Source organism: Anopheles funestus, chromosome 3RL, assembly GCF_943734845.2.
Source record: "Anopheles funestus chromosome 3RL, idAnoFuneDA-416_04, whole genome shotgun sequence".
Taxonomy (NCBI): domain Eukaryota; kingdom Metazoa; phylum Arthropoda; class Insecta; order Diptera; family Culicidae; genus Anopheles; species Anopheles funestus.
The window spans coordinates 67215980-67238723 of NC_064599.1; the positions used below are offsets into that span (position 1 = coordinate 67215980).

General features: G+C 40.4%; 1 protein-coding gene across 13 annotated transcripts in view; it reads right to left on the reverse strand.

Annotated features, from left to right (window-relative positions):
* The window catches only part of LOC125772391 (whirlin), an 86118-nt gene that overhangs the window by 41418 nt on the left and 21956 nt on the right, over positions 1–22744 (reverse strand). For 6 of the 13 annotated variants that reach the window (XM_049444083.1, XM_049444085.1, XM_049444094.1 and 3 more), the window contains 10 exons: positions 19399–19961; positions 16478–16659; positions 15173–15311; positions 13199–13350; positions 9097–9374; positions 8183–8318; positions 7907–8091; positions 7652–7823; positions 7460–7576; positions 6720–6758 (listed from right to left, as the gene is read on the reverse strand). In XM_049444083.1, coding sequence (XP_049300040.1) covers positions 6720–6758; positions 7460–7576; positions 7652–7823; positions 7907–8091; positions 8183–8318; positions 9097–9374; positions 13199–13350; positions 15173–15311; positions 16478–16659; positions 19399–19951 — 1953 coding nt within the window. In that variant the 5' untranslated portion in view covers positions 19952–19961. The remainder of the gene's footprint in view (positions 1–6719; positions 6759–7459; positions 7577–7651; positions 7824–7906; positions 8092–8182; positions 8319–9096; positions 9375–13198; positions 13351–15172; positions 15312–16477; positions 16660–19398; positions 19962–22744) is intronic. The other 7 variants (XM_049444095.1, XM_049444087.1, XM_049444092.1 and 4 more) reach the window with 6 other exon arrangements.

Here is a 22744-nt window from a genome sequence, read left to right on the forward strand (position 1 = left end):
AAGCTTCCATTACGTAGCCGTCCATTTTGGCGCCATTCGGTGAGTGTGTCGCGACGATGAAATCGTTTCCAAGGCCTTAACCGTTACGGACCGCTGACCAATCAATCGCATTTCACACGCAAACCATAATGCGAGTTGACCAACATTTACTGTATCGTTCTGGCGCTCGGTATGGGGTTCTTTAATCCCTGTTCGTCCCTGTGTGTCCGTGTGTGTCTGAATGATTACAATTGTAATAATAAAATTTTCAAGACGATTCGCATTCGGTTTACGCGGGGCCTAGAAAGGAAACTGTGTGCCCTCGTTTTTCGAGGAATGCCGGCTGGACAATGATGTAACCTAAATCGTCAGTTCGAAATGACCTATGCCGGTCCCGCCGTTTGATAAATGGTACCAATGTGCATTCGGCTTTTGGGAAGAAAAAAGGTTTTCCCGTCAGTTTTCCCAATGTTTGAAGCTACGCTTGCAATTACCTCGTCCTGATTATTCCTTTGCTGGGACTTTTCTTTTGTTCCGGTTTGCACCGGGTTGTAAAAATTTGAAAATTATTTGAGCGATTTTTCAAAAAAAAACCCCATTAAAATGGGAACCGAAACTGTCATCGAATGGTTATTTATTTGCATGTTTTCATTGCGAACTTTGTCACCCCGATCGGCGGGTCACAGCCGAACGAGGATGGCGACGCGCATCCCTTTCCCCGGAGGTTGACACATTTAATGGTTCGAGTCGGTTCGGGGTCTATTGTTTTCTGGCCTGACCTAACGACCCTTCGTGGTGCCCGGCGCGGTAACCGGCTGGGCTGACCTTATTGCCCCCTTTTTTCCCGGGCAATCGCCACTGCTCAGGCTGCACACAGGATGAAAAACTTTAAAACCAAGCCCTTTTGGTGCATTATTTCCCATGGCTACGGGGACGTCTTTTCGCCTTTGCGGATGCTGCACTAAAAACGGGACGTTAAAAAGGCTTTCCCGGTAACCCGGTAACGGTCAACGAGGGCAAGCGTGAATTGTGCTTGACCCTTCGTGATTTTTCGCGCGCAACCCCGAAACGGGCGCAAACGGTTTTGCAAGATCGTGTAACGTAATTGTGACGAATCCGGTGCAACCTTTCGAAGGATTTGGTGACCTTTTTTTTGGGTGCTGACCCCTGAGGAAGCGGTAGGTTAAGAGGATGGGAAAACATAGGAACGCACCGGATGAGGCCGGCGGTGGCGGTGGACGACGGGACGATTTATGATGTACGGAATGAGGAATTTATATTTGCAATTGGTTTTAATTGGATCGTTTGCAATGGATTTCTTCTTCTTATTTTTGCAGGGCGCCATAACATGAGCGATGGACAAAATGGACGAATGAAAAATGAAGCACGATAAAATTTGGAATGTGAGAAATGTGTCACACTGATGTGCTTTTACTGCATTCAAAAATTTTTGAATTTTAATTCAACAAAAAATTTAAAGTTATGTATACAGCTGAATTCTCATAAAATGTTTAGTTAAAAGATTTAATATTTTTTTCGAAAAACAAAAAAAAAAGAAAAATCATATTTTTAATTTAAAAATGAATAAAAATAAATTTTATACTTTATTATTTATAAGTGAATTCTGAAAATTGTAACAAATAATTTGTATTAATTCAAAAATACTTTAAAAATGTGAGTTTTCTCCGTATTTGTACATTGCCATCAGTGAAATATTTCACAATGAACAGCGCACTCTCGCGATGACTAGTGAAACTAAATGATTGAAATATTTCACCAGCACAGCGGTTCCGGACACAACAAAATTGGACAGTTTCGTAAAATGTAGAAGAAATTTAATAAAAATTTAGAAAATGTATTTTTAAATATGCAAGTAGTTTAAATGTTAATAAAAAATATTTTAACAGTATTAAAATGAGAACGTTATTAATACGGCCAGATCGTTCTAAATGAATAAAAAAATGCGGTCCTTAAAATTCAGTTCTTTCATAATTTAATGAAAATTTACATTATCAAGCTTAAACTGCTTGTGTTAAAATAAATAAACGTTAATTGCATAAAACATCCCCAAAAATCTTATCATTACTAACCCATACCATATGAAAGCTTTTAGGGAAACTTTTACCCTTGCATTGTCTGGCCTTCTTCAAGCGAACCTTTCGATGTACAGGCGGTAACCATTATCTTGCATTAAACAAAAACCCCGTTCTTCCAACCAAGGCAAGTTAGAAAAGGGGAACGTGTCGTTGAAAAATACCTTCCGAACGGCATTTTAAAAAGAGGCAATCGGCACAAAAACCGGCCTAACTTGTCGGTGCAAGTGCTTAATGAAATACTTTCGAGCAAAAGTTGTCTCCGCCAGCTTGGGACAAATATGCATCTTGTCAGACCGTTCCTGGCCTGCCTCGGTGAATGAGGTTGTTTGCGCTGGTTCCCGCAGGGCAGAACAGTGCGAAGCTTCACCCACACCCAGGGTTTCGTTTCTTCCGCCATGGGGATAAAGCCCCGCATGTCGTTTTTGTTGCCAAATGCACTCCTCGGTACCAGGAAGTTGAGAAACTTTCGCCTCGATGCATTCGCCGCTTTGCGTGCGGGATGTACCATAATAGGATTGCGCAACGTGGTTTGGGAACGAGTAACGGTGTTACGGTAAAGTTTGATCAAAGTTGCGACTCGTCTAAAGGATGGCCGTTGTTCCGACTTCGTTTTTCGTATACCCAAGCCAGCTCAAAAGAATGTCCCTTCCTTAACGTTAAGCATAATGGAGACGGAAAGTAAAAAAAACCACCACGAGAAAATGTTGTCAATTCGCCTTTTTGCCGGAAATTTCATTCGTGAACATTAAAGTATTTGAATGGCGTACCGTAGGCCTGTAGGCTGAATGGTTTGTTTGCAAAAGAGGAAACCGATTACAATGCTTTTTCCGTGTGCAATGATAAGAACCGTTGTACAAGGTACGTGAAAAGCAGTTGTCAAGGCGAAGTGAATGTTTGGGAGCAAATAAATCAGCCTATTAAAATGAATTCTCATACAATGAATGAAGCACCAAAAAAAAAACCCGTTCCATTCAGATTTGTGGCTAATCTGCGAAAGCTAATATGACATAACTACGGCTCCAAACGAAACCATCCAAAATAAGCTGTTTACATTTACAGCAGCATCCCAGCAAAGCCCTCACAGCAAAAATTGGTCACCAATATGTGGAGAAAATAAGAAAAAAAATCAATTTCATTCAACATTTCTTTCTTTTAACTTTAAAATACACACATCGATGTATGCGACTGGGTGCATTTTACAAAAAACAAAAATTTTATGTGAAGTGTAGTTTTCTGCTCGAAAACAACTTAAGCCATACACCGTAACCGTATATAGCGTAGCAATAAACTTTTCCCACCCAGTTCCACCAAGGAAGTGGACCGTAATCTATTCAAAGTGAACACGGTGACATTTTTTCTTGCTGTTTCAAAAGGTGGAGGCTGGAACACTATCAAGGCAGTGGCAGCATACTGGAGTGGATTATAAGAAAACCAATTACCGCCAAAGGTTTTTTTTCTTTCTTCTTCTGCTCCAGTATACTAAAGGCGAAAACTCGTGTACTTCCTTGCGATATGTTCCGTGCCGAATCTATCCCATTCAGCTCCGTTCCGTTTCTGCTGCATTCGCCACACCAACTCCGAAACGTGTTTTTGCAAGTAATTTGTGATGGGTTTTAAAACTCGAGGTAACGCCGGCGATATTCTAACCATGACAAAATCTTCCAACATATTAGTTTGCTACAAGATTCGCGGTGAATCGTTGTAGTTAGTTACAAGGACATGCCACGGTTGGTGGGATAGAACGAAGGAAAAAAAACTTTATCTCACATCGTTACTTCAAAGAACGCTTGCCGTAAGCGGGGCAGATCACTTCCGATGCTGCCACGTGGAAAGCTATCAAGATGCGATCGGTAGCAGCCCGTACCGACCAAACGGAATCTTATTACGATACGAGATAATTAGATTAGGATACCTCTAAGTAGCATCCATTCTGGTGGATGGTGACCACCACCGGGCTGCGACGATACGGCACTGCCCCTCGGGGGCATAGTAGCGTAATGTTATTTCTGAAACATCTTCCACAACTTCTGTGTGTTTTAAAGGGCGATAGAGATTTATCTCGATGCTAATCGGCAGGTATATCTGCATTAGTGTCTGCTAAATATTGCAGCAATGTTACCTTCAAAAGGTAATCTTTCTTAATGTTGTAGAATAATAATGTTGTTAAAGTTAAAATCAATATTCCATACGTCCATAGGAACGAGGATATGGACGACTTGACCATGAACTGTCAAGTTCGTAGTGGAAGACCTTAAAAAACCTGACATCCATTGACGTATCACATGGCATGATCAATCCATCTAAAGCTGGAACACAGGATGCATTAACGCAAGCATCTTCAGAGATAGTTATATAGCTCCATCATCTTCAAGGAATTTCTGCTGGAGTTCTTAGTACTGCTCATGGACGAGCTCTTTCTTCCGACAAACGCATATCCTTGGTCTAGCGGACACATGAACACTGTCATTCCTTCTCAATTTGGATATCCCAGGACTCTCCTGTCCATATGGACGGTATACAAAGGCTTAGTGGACTCGGTCGTCCGATATCATTTTGATATCATTTTGGTATCATTTTGATACCAATTCCTTGAAGCATGAAGAATAAAATACTTTGGACTTTGGTGAGTATCCACCTCTAAAACGAAGTTCTCGAAGAGCATCGTCATCAGGTTTAAGCCGAGTCTATGCCTCGGGACAGTATCTTGGGTATTTAAACTTTGGATATACTTGGACACTTCAAAGAGGAGTTGGTTCAATAATTTAGAGTTGTTATCAATCTACAATTCGTGATCTACTGCCACTTGTTTTATGCTTTTGTAAGTGCCTGGTACATTAGAGAACCGGAAATCTAAACCTCAAGTTTTTACCAACAGCTTTATTTTCAATATCACATGAAAGAGATTTTTAATTTAAAAATGATCAAGTCTCTAACTACGAGACCAGGAAGAGACTCAGTTGCTTCCTAATTTCCAAGAGGATATCAAGCTCAAGAGAGTTTGGAATGAATATTTTAGTAAGCTTCCCCAAGTATTACTCAGCTCATGAGTAACTCCGTAAAGGTTTTTCTATTCAAAGTGCTTTGATACAAAAATACTGCAGTGGAAACTCATACAAAATATGTTTGCCTTTTTTGTTGCTTGTAAATTCGAATTTAAACATAAGATAGATATAAGATGATTACTTTTCATACAATCGCATTTAAATTAAATTAGCTATAGGTACTACACTTCAGAAGTGCGAGAAAATACTTATGAAATATTCTATATGGTCTACAAATACTGCATCTAGTTTGCATCGCTATATGTATATTACAAAGTCAAAGTGCGTAACGTCTCTAAAATTGTGTAGAATATGAGTGCGTGTAATCCTAGGTGTTTGTGTGGTGACTTCTAGGTGTACTGCTGCATAAACCTCCAAACCATTCTAGTTGTTGAATAAGAAACCAACATTAAGTGAAACTACTCCTTGCAGGTGAGTAAGTGTGTGTGTGTCTGCGTGTGTATGTGTGAGTACACTGTGCAGTGGTGTGACATGGGCCGTGTGTTCCGTGTGCGTGTGTTGTGTGGAATTCGCCGAAATAATCGCAATGCTAATGAACGGCCGGGATTGAATTTGAATCCTTCTCCCCGCCCAACGTAATTCAACGATGTTCACGCGCCACCAAGACACGACTGGTACAGTATATGTGTGGCAGGAAGGCGAAGGGGGAAGGAGTGCGGAAGAGGCAAGGATTAAGGCCAAAACAAATATAGTACAAAATTTGTCGCTCAACCGGAAGCCGAAACGAATATTTACAATCGTGCTGGTTTTGCGGACTGCTCGCGAAGGAATTAGACTGTCGTGCTTGGAACAATCCTGTTGATTCCGGCTCGGAGCAGGGAAACGAAACGGCAAACCCGTGCACCACACCGACCATTTATCTTTCCCGGCGTGTGACCGGCAGGAAGGTATGGATTTAATTTAGAATTTGTCTCGACAACCCTTCCGGTAATCGCATGCGATTAAAATCTCGAAATTCCACCACGGCAACAAGTATTGGAGAAGAAGGTGAAAGAAAGCATTGCTTCCGCGAGTGGGGGGAAATTTTTGTATAAATGTTGCTAGCGATTTGTTAGAATTTTACAAGTAATACAGACACAAGCCGTTTTGAGAAACAAGTAAAAATGTTTAGCCGAAAGTGAAAAAGTGAACAAGTGTGTGACAAAAAAAAACACGTGTGAATAGCGAGAGCGAGAGAGAAAGGTATTTATATATAAACATAAAAAGAAGGGTAGTAATGTGTATGTTTATATGTGGCTTAATGTACTAGAGATATGCTTTACTGTTTCAGCAATTATCACACGCGAGCATAAATGCGTTGGACAGTTTTGTTTTGTTTTTCTAAACGCTTCCGAAGCGGATGATACATATCAACAGCATCAGCTTCATACATGTGTATGGCGCAAACAAGCAAAAGACAGAGCCGAGAGCAATGCGGTTTTTTTGTTGTTGTGGAAGCCGATTCACAGGTTGCATAGGTTGCATAATTAGTGAAACAGTAAAATCTTAGTGAGGCGCGATCGTAAAAAAGTAGATGAAGATAGAAGGAAACCAAAGTACTAATAGGTAACATGGTGTGTGCTGGTGCACTGCACAGACTTACCGGTATATCGTGTGAATGAGGTAAATGATCTCCTTTTCTCTGTAAAATAAAAAAAAAGAGAAGAGAAATAAATTAGATATACTGGACTCAAAATTATTGATTACATCACTGATTACAATTACTGATTCAAATCCATGAATCTTTAATGTAATTGTATAATATTAAATTTTAATAAAAAAAATGATTCATTGATCTTCAGTGATTCAATCTTTAAAGATAAACAAACCAAGGTTTCGGACAGAATCATAGGAATAAAAAAAAAGGTTTATAAGGAATCTTTAGAGATTATGAATCGTTAACGAGGAGTGACTCTTTAGAGAATCCTCAGAGATACACGAATCTCTGAGGTTTCGGACTCTTTAAAGAATCGCTCACTAGGGATTCAATGTCTAAAGACTCATCAATATCTGAAGATTCATGACTCTTTTCAACTTTATAATGAATTGAACAGTAAAAAACGTATTGATAAAGAATCTTCAAGGATTTTTGAATCTTAAGACCTTCAGAGATCTATATGTAAATCATCCGAGATTCATAAACTTCAATAAGACTCAAGCACTTTCAAAGATTTAAAATGATCAAGACACCTTAAGCTTCTTCAATATTTTGAGAGTCGCCTCATGATTCAAACGACCCTGCATTGAAGATCCATATGAGTGACTCTCTAATAGAAGAGAAGATTCATATGACCTCAAACGATTCATTAAGCATCAATACAAAGCACAACAATAGCAACTTACCCTATGCCTATCTAGTGGATCACCGTAGACGTCTCTACCTCTCCTATATACAAGTTCATCGTAACGCGTTCTGTCCTCGGGGAAAATTAATTCCCTTATTTCTGTCACTAACGTATGCTGTGAAATCAGTCAAAACAACGGCATTAGCGGAGATGACAGGTGATTGTATCCCCTCATGGGGAATGCGCTTACCTTTTCGGGTGTATCTAACATTTCTAATAAAACAGATACGAAGGCCTCTATGGTCATTCCTCTAGCACCATATTCCGCTATATAATATGATAGGTTAGCAAAATGATGACGAGGTAATAAGGATCTGGCTTTTTCTTCAACCATCGCTGACACCGGACATTTTCTGCGCGTTCTGTAAGAAGCAAAACAAATAACGAAGGTCCCGTTATTGGGGTCTGGTATAATGTTCCGTAGGGCGTTCGAGCGACATCTTACCTTACACCGGTCGGGCTGTAGGCGTCCCACGGTTCCGGCTCAACGGTGGTACACGAGTGTGGCACTTTCCCGACGTCACGGACCAGCAGCGACATTCGTTTGTGGAACTTAAATTGACTAACAGCCTCGTCATGGGTAACCTCCATGAATGATTGACCATTCACTTCTAAGATTTGATCGCCGACCTGTGGATGAAGAGGAACGCAGGTTTTGGTGTGATTGTGAAACGAACCCTGCCAACGGGTCACCACGGTTGAAGCCAAAAAAAAAACCTACCATCAGTCCTGCCCGATCTGCAACACTGTCCTTGTCGACACCGGTAATAAAAATTCCTAACCCGTACTCTACTCCACCACGTATCATCAGCCCTAAGGACTGGCCGGGTTCTATCAGTAGGTCGACCCTTCGCACTCTGCACCGAAGATCGTAATGGAGTAGGATCGTGGGTAGGGAATTTGGGAAGATTTTTTGTTGTTTTGCACAATGTTTTATTTTCATTAAGGGCATCATTTTACGATCGTGTACCATCCAAACCCGTGGGGGATAGTGGGCGGCAGCAGGCAGCGAAAGAGAAAAGATAGAGCAATAAATTTTAATTCCGGTGCGATTGCAGTAGAAACGGTGCAACAATTCCCCGTGTGTGCGCACACGAACACCACACCGGGGATGGTGTTGCTGTGTGAATAGCAAATTACTTCTTGTGCATAATCGGAAGGCAGAAAGGCGTTTGGAGCATGACCCACATATATACGTGGGTGAAATAAATCGTTTGCGGTTGGTATCTATGTAATGGGAAATCTTTTTTCTTGTTTTCAGTGGTAAAAATAGATAAAATTGTTTGAGAGTGTCTTATGGTATAATAAATTATCTTAATAGAAGCTTACATAATTTTTCTGGTCTGTTTGGAATGAAAGTTTTTTTTTTCTAATCTAGCTCTTGTTGGTTATTGGAACAAGGACGTGTATTTTTTTTTCGTGGATTAGCTTCATGAATTAAAAATTTGTACTCAATGCATGGAAGCTTCTTAAAAAAGGTATCCCATGCCAGCGATCTATGGCCATCGGTACGGTCTAAGCAAACGACTATCCGCAATTAGACCCCATGTGCTCCAACTGCACGCTTCCGAAATTATAATTCATATTTGATGTTTTGTCTCTAGGTAGGTCACCGGCTTTGTTTCCCTCACTCACCTATCACGTCGTTCAGGTCGTCGGCCACCGTACTCGTACGGTGGTGAGGCGGGCCGTCCTTGTCGGTCCATCCAGGAGCAGGTTTGGCGGTTCGGCGGTGGCGGATAGATACCGGGCGGCGGTGGCACAAGATCGCCAGCCACCCGGCTACCGGGCACACCCGGGGGTGGCCCGAACCCGTGCAGCGGTGCAGACGAGTTCAGCATCGAGGCGGCCGACGGTGGTGCCCTTACCGTCATGCTGATTTGCCGCGACGATTTCAGAATCTGCACACATCTCTGGTTTGGTGAGAAAAAAAGTATGGCAATAGGAGAGAGACAGACGTCTAGTTGAGAGGGGTGAGGGTGGAGAAAGGGGGGGAGGAGGGAAGGTAAGGGGTTGGACAGTGGACACCAAGCGAAACCATAGCACGGAAAGATGGAAGAAAGAAAGAAAACACGCGGAAAAGAAAGCGGCAAAAGCATCGAGCACAACTAGCGATACGGTGCGGACGTTTAGCAACACAAACACGGAACATCCTGACCGAGTGCACACCATGAAGCGTCGGTGGCAAACCGTATAAAACAGGTCACACACGCAGCACACCATCGCTTCAGAAAAGCTACCCACTTTCGATCGTAAATCTGTCTGGCATCCATGCTGGGTAACAGGCGTAGTCCATTTAGCTTAACGCTAAACAATGGTAGCGTAACCTGTTATCGATAAGTTTTATACGTGGTTCATGAAAAATAGGGAAACTATGATGCTACAAACACATATTACATTCATATGGAAGAGAAAGAATTTTATTCTCAACACTTTTGAGTATTTCTAGTGACACAAGTCACATTTTGAATGCTTCAAAATTTTCTATGAAATATTATTTTAGTACTTGGTGTTGTTGATTTTTCGTACGTCGTGTTAAGATTATTAATATTAGCATACCTTTTTTGCAGTCTGAGATAATTATCGCAATTACTACGAGATTACATTAGTCTTGCTATTCTACTTTAATTTTAGGAAAAAAGCACTTTTAATCGAGCAGTGCACGAAACTTATTCAATTTATTAATTATTCTGCTAAATTTTTAAGTAGGATAAAAGATTTGTTATTACTGAAAACTAAATATTGTAAATAAAAGAATTATCATTTACAAAACGTAATGGAGACGCCCGGTGTTTTATGCTATTTGGTCTTAGTATTAACATCGCTTTTAAAGGAAGATATACCTACTCTATATTATTGGTAGCATCATTAGAACAATCTATTGATAAATGTTTTTTTTAATAAAATAATAATTTATAAATATTTAGTACTTTAATGCAATTAAATATTAAAATATTTCTATATCGTTCGAAACACTAAGAACGACCATGCGCCTCCATGAATAATGCATTATGATTAAATTATTGGCAACCCGTTTTCAAAGTTGAAAACGAATTATTTTTACCTAGTACTATTACATTCAGAATAATTTATAACTTGAAACCAACTTCAATCTATACGATGTATCATATTCAAAATGATTATACACAAAAGTGTTAATGAAAATCTGCCGCACTGTAAATTGTTCTTGCAGGCCCCGCATATGTTAATTATGCAAATTCTTGTTCTTACTTATTTTAAAATCTTTCCATTACAATGAGGCAATTTTGAGGTGGCAATGTAAAATACTTTACATTTCCATTCATCTCTCAGGGGGGAAGGGTGCGTGTGATGCTTTCCAATGGGCGTGTGGCGTTGAAACCAATCGTCTATTGGCACGGGTTTAGCGAAAGGCTTTCCCTAGCCTTTGGTATATTCCCTATAGAGGCTTCGGTGATCTGAACCACCAGCCACTGATTTGAATTTTATATCACACTATGGCGTAGTTTTATTTGCACAAACTTTCCCCACGAGACAAACTGATACCCGTGGCTCGAAAGCGCACGAAATATACTTTTGACACTCGGGGTCTTTTCTTTCTCGATTATCTCCCATTTGTCCCTGTCCGGGCAAAGAGGCATCATCCGTGGGATAATTCGCCAGCCACAGTGTGAAGCAAAACTGAGAAAAGTTGCCCGTAATTTATGCAGCAAACTCATCGCTTCCGCCTTTTTACATTCACCGAGGGTTGTTTTTCTTTTGCCTTGAGCCGAAGTCATTACTGTCGCCTCTAATATTACAGATTTGTATGACACACCGCACTGGGGTGTTTCAGTGGCCGCACCGGAGACACACGACCGGCTTCTTGGTGTTTTTGTCATTTTTTGTTAAGGTTTCTTGCCACATCGCAACCCAACAGCTTTACGCCATCTCGGCAAGCTCATTTTTCAGCGCACACTACTTTACGGGTTTTCGGTTCGCATCGTGCACGTGGTGGCCGATGGTGGCCCGCCTTTGTTGCAACTGTTTATCTTTTCCAACCTCTCGATGCAAAACAATAATCCACCGAACCGGGGGCGATAGTCGGGCGTTTGTTGATGGGTGTGAAATCCTACTCCATGCCTTTTTGGGTAGTTAAGCACAAAACGGATGGTTTATGTGCTTTTTTTTCTCTAGAAATTATGGCGTGCGAAGATGATTCAACTTTGCGGTCATGCAAACGAAGTTAGCTAATAACTTTCTGGCGTAAAAAAAACACGGGAAAACATTAGCTCCCGGATGGACTTTGGTTGTAGTACGGTACGGTGCAGAAATGCAGAGGATTAAAACTTTTGAACGTACTTTATAACCGAACGCAGTGAACGGAACCGAAAAAAAAGGCTTTCGTCTTGAGGTACTTTAGTGCTTCAGGCGTTAACACTGTTTTCAAACAAACTGCTGGCCGAATAGTTTTCTGTGTCCCAACTCAACTGGATGCACTAAAGCCTCATTAAGCCAGAATTTACTAAAATGGAGTGGATTTTTTTAAACAATATACATAATATTCTATCTCTACAACTAGCGATGTACCTGCTGGATAAATTGCAATTTATCCAGCATTAATTTTTATTAATTTTTGATTTTTTTTAATGGATTAGTTGGTATGGGAAATCGCCAAAAAAAAATGAATGCGGCACAAAGTAATTGATGCAACATTTACTGCCTTTTATATGACTTTTATCATACTTCTATTGGGGTGCTTTTTGGGGCGCCTGTCAGTTATACGACAGGACCGGAACGGAATCGCATCAGAGATTGCATCTTCGATTTAATTTAATTCTTGGATTTACCTAATAAAATTAATTTTTATTGGGTATTTTGATTGGACATTTATCCCCAAAAATTGAACAACGCTGATTGGTACATCACTGTTTACAGTAATACATAAGCATCCCTAGCAAAAAAAAAGTATATCTATCAACAATCTACCTTAAAGTGGTCATAATTGTCACCAAATTACACAAAACAAAAAAACATTACAGCACACGTTACACAAGCATTATTGAAGCGGGCAGCAAGAAAGTGACAGAACAGGTTGACAGTGACAGAAATTCTATTGCCAATCTTTTTTTCTTCTTTAAATAAATCTTTATCATTGTATTTAGTAGGTAATGGTATGGGGAATGATTTAAAATGTTTAATTTTGTTGCTGTTTTTAAGGGTTTTATTTTGTTTTGCAAAATTTTTGTTTGCTTCCACAAACATTTTATGCCAGGCACATAGACACGACGTAAATTTTGAAGCAATTGCAAAACGGTCGAAAAAGAGTATTTGCGATGTAACTCATGACTAGTTTTCTCTTTTCTTTTTTTTGTTGGGGGGGTTTGTCAAAAGAATTTTTCATTCATATGCAATCTAAACATAATTCAATTCGGAGTTCGTATTTGTCTTTTTTTCTTTTCTTTTTTCTCTCTCTCTCTTTCGTTCGACTTGCTTTTGCACGGAACGTGTTTCGTACTCTATTTGCCTAACAAGATCAACCCGCATGCCAGATGCCAGATGGGAGCCAAGGGGGGTTAAAACCTCCCCACTTTTGCCAATAGTAAAAACCAATCAATGCGGAACCGAATAAATGCCGGTGTATGTTGTATATGGTTTGAATATATATTGTGTAAGTGTGTTCGTATTCAGGGAATAACTGAAGTGAGAGTGAGAAAGAGAAAACAAAAAACCGAAATCGAACAAAAAAAAAGGGTAGACAACAAACCCTGCTGCTTACCTTAAGCGCTTCTTCATGGTTGATGGAGGTGAACGGTGTACCGTTCACCTCGAGTATCGTGTCACCAGGCCTCAGTCCAGCACGTTCCGCGACCGATCCTTCCTCGATTCGGGAAATGTAAACACCAACTCCTGCGGAAGGAAGCAGAGCAGCTGAGAACGTGGGTACTCGCGAATGTCGTATGTGCCAGCCGTCGGTGGGGCATTAGTGTGGGGGTGGGCGGAGTGGTAGTGAGGGGTTTATGGGGTGGTGCGGCAGGGAAAACCGGAAGGTAATAAAAAATATTTTCCCATACTTTTTGGGAACTTTCAAACCCGTACGTGCTCTGCCTCTTATGTGTTTACTTTTTATAGCAATTCAATGGTAACCGCTTGGACCGGTGTGATGAAAGGGTTTTCTGGGGTTTTTTTTGTTTGGCCAAACCAAGCAAAACCAGCAGAAACTAATTTTACGACAGTCCAATTTTCCTTTTCCAAGCAATACGTGGATACTGAGCTTCGGGTGCTTCTGCATGAAATGCAATTGCAATTTCGAATGCTTCGGAAAAGCGACTTTTCAAAGATGGGTCGCCCGAAGGTAATATGTGAAGTATGTGTCCTTTTTTTTACTGGATGGTTTTTTAGTGTTTGATAAGGAGGGGGAAAAACTCGGAAGTCTCCACCGCCGAAGGGCAAACATGTCGAAATGAAGCCAAGATAATTGTAGATACCGGCTGCTGACATTCAAATGAAACTGAAATTTAATCATGTGACCTCCAGTAAAAAAAAAAAAACAATATAATCCAAGAGCTTTTTCGCCGAGGTCAGTGAATTGTAGTTGATCTAGCAATGGAACCTTGGTCCAGGACCACACACTGGTGCAGTTGTTACAAAAACTAGATCGGAGCTAGTTTTTTACCAATCGAGCACCGACACAGGTAGACGTTTGTACAGTAACAGTGGGCTTCATTGTGGCGATTGGACCATTTCGTGACTGGAAGCATTTTGTCTATTTCCTCCCCGCCGGATTATCGATTCACCCTGACCATCCAAACAGGACCATGTTGCGGTATTTATGCAGGTATGTGCGGAGAAGCAGAACAAAGGTAAAACCGTGCCGCTGGTTGTGAAGGTTGCCAAGATGATCCGTGCCGCAGTACCGGCCGTTTGTTTTCTTTTGCCGTCTTGTTTTATGTTGTACGTGCCAAAGATGCATGTACATAATTCCCATTTTGGAGGGGCACAAAAAAGCCTGTTGCTTGATGTTACGTTTTATAGCCGGTTTGAAACAATTTTATGGATGTTGTAATATTATGCTTGAATTATTTAATGTATGCAATATACGTTTTTTCAAGCAGCAATATCAATACAAAAAAACATGTGACGTTATAAAAAGCGAAAACTGCTTCATAAAGCTTTGTTGTTTGATTTCAATTTCGGCTGTTCAAACGGAGATAATTCAAACTTGCATAGTTTAACCAGTGAAGCTGTCGGTCATATAAAGGGCTTTATGCAATGGAGTTTGAGTTTTTTTTGTATTATTCTCTCTTTACCCAACCACACAATGAAATCGAACGCTTGAAATCTGTATTAAATTGTCAATCATTTTCACACATTCATCCGGCTGTTCATCCTAGCGTACGATGCGGACAAATTGAAATTAGATTCACAAAACATGCTTCCTGATGGACTGTGGTGCAACAACAAAAAAATAGGAGAAAACAACAGAATGAACATATGCCACGTAATTGAAAAAAAAAATCGCTGCTACAACAATGGTCCGATGCATACACCTTGCATGAACGGTGCAGTCTGGGACGATGAGGTTTGGACTGGTGCCAATAGAATACAAAAAAAACACACCACGTGATAGATTTTCCTATTGTAGTTTACCCATTCCCTCTGTTGATGCTTTCACATACCCTACACACTTCCGTTCGGTCCCATTACCGCTCGTTTTTTGGAGGAGGAGGTGTTCGGTACTGGTACTACTTACCGGAATCTTTACCACCCTTGACGCATATCCCGAACCCATGACTGCTGTCGGATTGCTGATCACGTGACATGCTCACGGTTCGGGTCGTTAGCTGATGTATGTTCGGTATGCTACGATCTCGGTCGCGATCGCGGTAAATCTGCGGAAGGAAGATTTGCATCACAAAGTTTTGAAAGGGTTTATTATTTTAATTATTTTATAATTTTCATGTAAAACAGTTACGCTTTATAATTGCACCTTATTTGTTACAATTTCGATGCCATTTAAAGGGAATAGTTGCAGTGAATCGTGAATAGTTTGTGAATCGTGTGGCTCAACTTGTTTAACAGTTCGTTCTATACGGCCAAGGTGTGCTCAGTATGAAGGTTGGGAACAAACAATACCAGACAAAATCAAACATTTATGTTCGATATACTGTTTGTCTGGCACGTTTTATGCAGTCTGAGGAAGACGTTGTTCAATATGCTTGACAGAACCCTAACTAACTATTAAAGGATTGAGAGGCACCATTAGTGCTTGTTTTATTATAAACAAAATTAGATAAACGTAATTGTAAATGAAGAAACGAATCAATAACAAAAAAGATTGCCAAAATTGTTAGTCTGTAAACTATTATCACTCTATTATTACTCTACTATCGCATACATTTTGAAAATACGTTCGGCATATCAGTTCCACATAACTCAACAATTAATGGATTTTGGATCGAATTATTAGGAAAGAAAATGGTCTTTAGTAGAAGCTTTTTGATCGATTCTTCTAATAAAGAAAAGCCCTCTAATCGTGGTCCTGGAAGTGACATTTCTATAACACAACTCATGTTTTCCAAAGCACCTTTCGAACATTATCATGTTTGTCTCTATTGTTCCAAGGCTCATAGAGCGCTAGCTAAGTGCTGTTGACAACGAAAACCCAGATAGCCAAGATCTGACCGTCTCTTGTTCGGTTAAGATTCGAACCCACAACTTGTGATATACTAATCTGGAATATTCCTCATGATGCCATGGAGGATGATCTACACACTGTGCTGACATTAATATGTGTACAAGTACAGGATTTTTAATAGCATGAAATATTCTGAATATTTTCAAGTGATTTGAAAACTTCTTTAAAGAAACATTACTTCGTATCGCGAAAATTCAAAATCGGATGAAAGTTCCAAAGGAAAATTGTTTCACAAATACTACCATAGCCGCTCATTAATCTAACTTCAATTAAATGGAACATGACTCAACACTTATTTCGTTCAAATTTTGATTAAACCCTAACGTAGGCAGCTTCAGGGCGGACAGACGGGTTACTTACTTGATGGGTGGTGGAAGGCGGACTGCTGGCGGGACTTCGACGGCCTCGGTCACGTGTACCGTTACTATGATAACTAGTAGGAACTGAAGAAGACGAACTAGTTGTATTAAACATTCTTATGACCTGCTCTGGTGATATAGGCCGCTTCTTACCATTATGTCTGGTAGAATTTGGAACTGTGCCTAATTTTGTAAGGAGAAGTGGAAGTTTTCAAGCATACAGTACAGAATACGGGAGAAAAGGATAACACCAGGACACGTAGGTCCCAGGACGGTAGAAAGAAAGAGAGAGCGAGAGAGAGAAAGAATTGGACAGAAAGAATGGGACGGTGTGCACGCGGAAAGGGGTTTTGTTTTTGCACATCAACGGAAGAAGGTTGGAAATATAGAAGAATGAAGAAAGGCACAGCGATCAAGCGTGTGGCCCTGTACAGTGCCCACCCATATATAAGGTTGGGAACATAAATGGGAGAAGTTCAAGGCTGCCAAATTAGCAAAATGCCTTTTTTGTTTTGCAATCGGAACGCACACTAGGCAGCAAGCGCGACCAGCGCGGGAAATTGGAAAACTTTCCACGGCAGCCATTTTCTTGCGGAATGTGTGACCTCCATAAAAAAAACGATAAAAGGATGGACAGAAGTTTTTGTCAGCTACTGGCTTCAAAAAGGTTTTTGGGGTTGTAACAGTTTTGGAATGTTTTGCGTAAGTGGCACAATTGGACAATGGTAAGGAAAATAGAGCAAACAAAGACGGTAGGAAAATACAAACCATACTTTTTTAAACATACACACACACACACGCAGACACTTGTTCAACATTTAAGAGCTAGAAATAACGAATATAACAATAGACATTTGAGGATAAAACCGTTCACATGATAAAAAGGTTCACTAGAGAGCTCTAGAAATGTCGAGATCAAAAAAAAAAGTTTCAAATGAAAAATAGCACCAAAAATGAAAAAAAAGACCGGACGGAAATTCGGTAAACGTTTACATATGGGGAGGAAAATCAAAACACAACCATGAAACACTATCCTCCGCGAGAGTGGCATTGTGAAAGGAAATAGTAAACGTTTTCCCATTATATTTTTTTTTCCATTGATTTGAAATGGCTAACAGCTAACACACGCATACACAACAAAAAAAACACACTAACGTACAGTATACACGCACCGAAATTGGGAAAAAATCAAACGTGGTAAAGAACACGGTTCACGCGAAAAAAAAACAGACGTGAGTGGGAAGGATTCCGTGCTGTTTTTAGAGAGCCATCGAAACGCGCTAAGTGTGTGCAATTTTCACAGGGTAAAAGAGTGGAAAAAAATGTATAGAAAATGCTGGAAAATTCATTCGAAGAAAAGGACAACAACAAAGTCTACCACTAGACCACCGGTTGAACGGATCGGGACGATCCGTGTGTGAGTGTATGTGTGTTGGCTGGGTGTGTGTGTGTGTTTTTTCCCGTCATGTTGTGAGTAGTTTTGTTCGTTTGTGGTAAGTTCGCCTGGTAGTTCGATTTTCTACCACATTCGATCTGTCCAAAAATGGACGGTGGACAGTAGAATAGACACAGGTGACAGCTGAAACAGACAGCATTTGAAGGTGTGGAGGTTTGTTGGGAAAGGAAGCTTGCGAAGAAAGGAGAACGAGCAAAGTAGATAGTAGAAACTGCCAGCACAGATAGGGAAATAGTGGATCCTGGGAAGAGAGTAGTGTGTGTTTGAGTGTGTACTTCGTTTCTTTTCTTCTATTTTTTTTCTTTAGCATTTTGTTCCGCGTGTTTCATTGTTATCGAAAACGCATTTTCATTATACGCTGCTATCTCAGCTTTATGCTTTCCGCGCATTTCACTTCCGGTTGACTCATAGACATAATGGCAAGCAGAAGAACCAGGACCAGTTGCATCGTATATATAGTTTTGTTTTTGTTGGGGAGGTGAGAGTGAAACAATTATCTAGATGGTTGCTACTACCGGGCATGGCTAGAGGAGGAGGGCACAACTTGCTTAGCAGCAGAAGGTAGGGCTAGACTAGACTAGGGCGCGGGTTGATGGCAACAACTGGTTGATGAGGTTCGACTACTGGTTCGGCTACTCTACTTTGTGACATTTCGAGCAGGAAAACGGACGAGGAAGTGATGATGCTAACGGGGTTCAACGACTACCACTACAAAGTAGCTTAGTAGATAATGGAAAAAAACAAAACAAGACTGATAAAAGAGCAGCGCAATAATGTTCGTTGTCAAGAAGTCCAGTAGTTTTATTGGACGTAAAAATCGAAACAGACAGAGGAATTAGGAGAATCCATGCTGTGACAATTTATGGCAATATGATATAAAATTTTATTTTACGAGAATAAAATGAGAAATAGAAGATTTAGTAGTTAGAAAGTGTAAAAAGAACGTGTTCATGATGGCTCCATTAGTCATGCCGAAATAGAACAGAGAAAAGACGAAGAACAATAACAAATGGAGAAGTTCTTGGACAGACAGATATTTGGAGGAACAATTTAATATAAGAAAGTTGCTAGTAGATATTGTAAATAGAGAAGAGATGCAGCAAAGTAGAACAAATCAGACATTGAGATGACATTCTTGGATATTCTTGCTTATACGCGCATCACATTAACAGGGAAAAGATCGAATAGAAGACAAACGACATTCTAGTAGCACTAATAGGATACTATGCGATAAGACATCTAATGACTGATCTACGACTCTAACAGCGAGTGTAAGAAAAAAACAGCTCTATTGTGAAGAGAACAGGTATCTGGGGCAAATGGGTGAAAAGGGGGGGAGCAGGGGCGGCAATAGAAACGAGATTGAAGAGGCAATATTTTTGAGTGGAAAGTGGGGTAGAAGGAAACGGGTGTTCGGGTGGAAATTAATGGATTGATGTGTGTTAAAGTAGAAGACGTTGCTTTACCTGCACCAGTTGAAACACCTAAGCTAGCTGACTCTAAATAACTACTTCTACTTGGCAAAGAACCTCCTTTGGAAGGGACACCGGCCGTGTTATAATAATAATGAGGAGAGTGTGGTCTTTCTCTTTCTACTATTGTATATGAAGTACCGGGTGGTGAATAATATAAACCTGAACGTCCGCGTAGCGAGCTTGTGCTGTTGCCGATGCGCGTACTGCCGTACGGGCCGATCACGTCCTCGGCCTCGAAGCTGTTGGAGCGCACGTGCCCACCGGTCACCAGGCCACCGTGACCAACGTGGCCGACACCGTGCACGCTGCCGGTTGCGCCGACGCCCGGTCCGACGCCGAGCGCCGAACCGGATACGCCCGGCACGCCACCGACCGCACCGGCCGTCGTATGGTGGTAGATTGAGTTGACTGGCGGTGAGGCGACTTGCTGGTAGCCGCTCCGGGAGCTCCATCGGGACGGGCCTAGATCGCACAGCTCGGCGTAGTCGTTCCCGGCACCCATTGCTAGGGGGTCTCCGCCACCGGGGGCGCCCCCTAACCGCATTTCCAAACACCTGCAATGAGACACAGCGAACAGATGGACATCGAATAAGATGGGGTTGAACAACTATGGTTTTCTTGATTTATAAGCTCAAGGGTGTTGTTATTCCGTATTAAATAAGAATTTTAGTTTAATTTTTTTAGGCGGTAAAAACAGCCCATGCCATTCTTTTGAAGTCTGTTAACTTTTAATTGTTTTAATAAATTGGAATATTAGTTTGTTAAGTTCTACAATAATAAAAGCCCCCAAAATGACTACGAAATCAAGAATATCTTATAAAGAATCAGATTTTTTTAAAGAAATCAATGACCAGAACTAAACCAGAACAGAAAATATAAATCTCTAGTCATTTTTATTATTCGCCTAAATGTATGCAACTTTTTGGCATATTTGGCTTTACAACGTTGGACTTGATCTGTAAATCTGCGTTGTGAAGGCATGGTTCATCATCTGTAATATTTGATTCAGACAGATAAAGAATACATGTTTTGAGATCCTCAATTTTCCAACTGTATTTTCGCATATCATAAACTTTCTCAATTACTATAAATATTGTGATTGCATACCTTAGGGCGGATCAAAAATCTCGATTTCTTAGATGAAATTTATTTGTTTTTAAGGTCTTGCGCTACAACTTATTACGCTATGGATGTCGTAACAGGCTTCCTAGCATAAATTTTACCACGTAGACGGATACTCATTGCTTGCTACGTACAAACGGTTCTGATTAGATTCGTTACCGGTCATATCGCAATGCAAAGACCTGCATCACCTCAACCACCACATCCCTTTTTTATGGCTAAGAATTATAATAATTTATAGCATAATTTATAACACAATTCGATACTTCAAATACCTAAAATAAGAAACAATTATTAAATTGCCTTGCAAATTGAACTTCACAAAAGGTTTGAGTGTGTTTGTACAGGAAACGTGATGGAACAAAATCAACTCAACTCGAAAATGTTACGGCTTCGATACGATATCGACCTTCAAAGCGCTGGTTTTTTTTGTTGTAACTTGATATTTCTAATGCCGCTTCATTTGCTCTCTTCAGCCCTGTCAAAGAAGCCCTTACGTTGGGTTTCTTTTTAGGCTTTAGACACACGGTATACACATTACGAGCGTTTGTATACAACCATCAACGAGAAAGTAACATTTCGCGGTACAAGAAACGGCTAGTGCGTAAAACGTGATGGAATTTTATTAAAATTACCTAACGCTTTTACGACCACGGTCAACGTAAAGTCGTTTGGAAAAGCCGTGGCAGCATTCTACGGGGCCCGTTTTTTTTCGGTAGAACGTAACGTTGAAAGACTCGCGATTACTCGAACGTGACCAATTTCTCTTCTTCGAACGCGCAGGAAGTGGATGAACCTTATGCGTGCTGCGGAAGTTAGAACAACGAAGCCAATTACATTATTGGGAGGGATTGGTATATTTTTTCGTTCGTTGCAGAGCCACTCATTTCGTGTGAGTTGTTGCGGTGTGGCACATTTGATTCGTTTGGCACGACATCGGTGGTTTACGGGTTTGTGAAGAAAGATGAGTTGTCTCTTGCATAACGTGAAAAGTACACGACATTGAAGCGGCATTAAATTGAGCCAAGTTGAGCAAAAAATCGATTCGCTGGCGATTAATCATAGCGTAAAGAATGGGAAATTCAATTAGTAAGGTAGCTGGAGTGGAGCAATTTCATGGAAACTTAAACGTAGCAGTTCATACGCTTCATTAATGGTAAATGCACTCAAAAACCACAACCCAGAACCAAACCAATAATATGCGCTATCTTTCATTTAAGAGTGTAATATATTTGAACACAATCCGACTGCATTCCACCGTTCTTGCTTTGTGTGGGTAAACAAGGAACGATGCAATGGCAGCATTCATGCGACCGAACAGTTCATAAATCGTTTGCAAAAGTAAACCAACGCGCAACCGCAAATAAATCCCATTTTGTAGAACAATCACGATGCATTATGTTTACGGTGTGGTGTTGGAGGCAGTGAAGGAGACAAACAGGTCGATTCGTTGTTTGAATTCGTTAACGTTTATCGGTATCGAGCTTTGTTTCTAACAAGTTCAATTATGGTCCGAAAATAGTGAACAGCATCGGTCGATTATTGAACTTTAATCTCGTAACCTATGTTCATTGATGTGAGATACATGCTACTATAAATTTACATTAACAATCAAAGAAAAATACATCCTTCAGTAATTTCCCATGGTCGACACATTGAAACTATCCAAATACAGTAGAAGATAGCTATGAATAAAATGAAGCGAATGTTTGACAGGTTGCATACATTCAGGCTGATATAAATATCATTTAATCATAATAAGTCTTTAAAATTATAATTCACATCTCATTTCGAGATATTATTTCAATATTTAATGCGCCTGCTATTATATTACAAATAATCGATACACTATATATTGGTTGGAATTCTTCTTGTTAGTAAACCGTACCTAAAACCTACAGCACCACAAAAAACGTAAAAAAAAAAACATGTAAGCAATCAAGTGTTAGCGTGAAAATCAAACAATACGCCTCGTTTGAACAGATTGAACAAAATACGCCTCGCTTCATTTCCTTGTTCGGACAGTTGATCGGGTGCCAAATAGTGGTAGAGTGAATTTAATTAATTTTTCATCGTACCATCAATCCATGGCACGTACACGTTGGGGAAGCCTAATTTTCGTTGCTATCCCTAGGCTGGAACTGTACCACCGCGTTCGTTTGAATTTTTGGGTGATCTACCACATGAGGACCGCCTGATGTCGGTGATGTGAAAT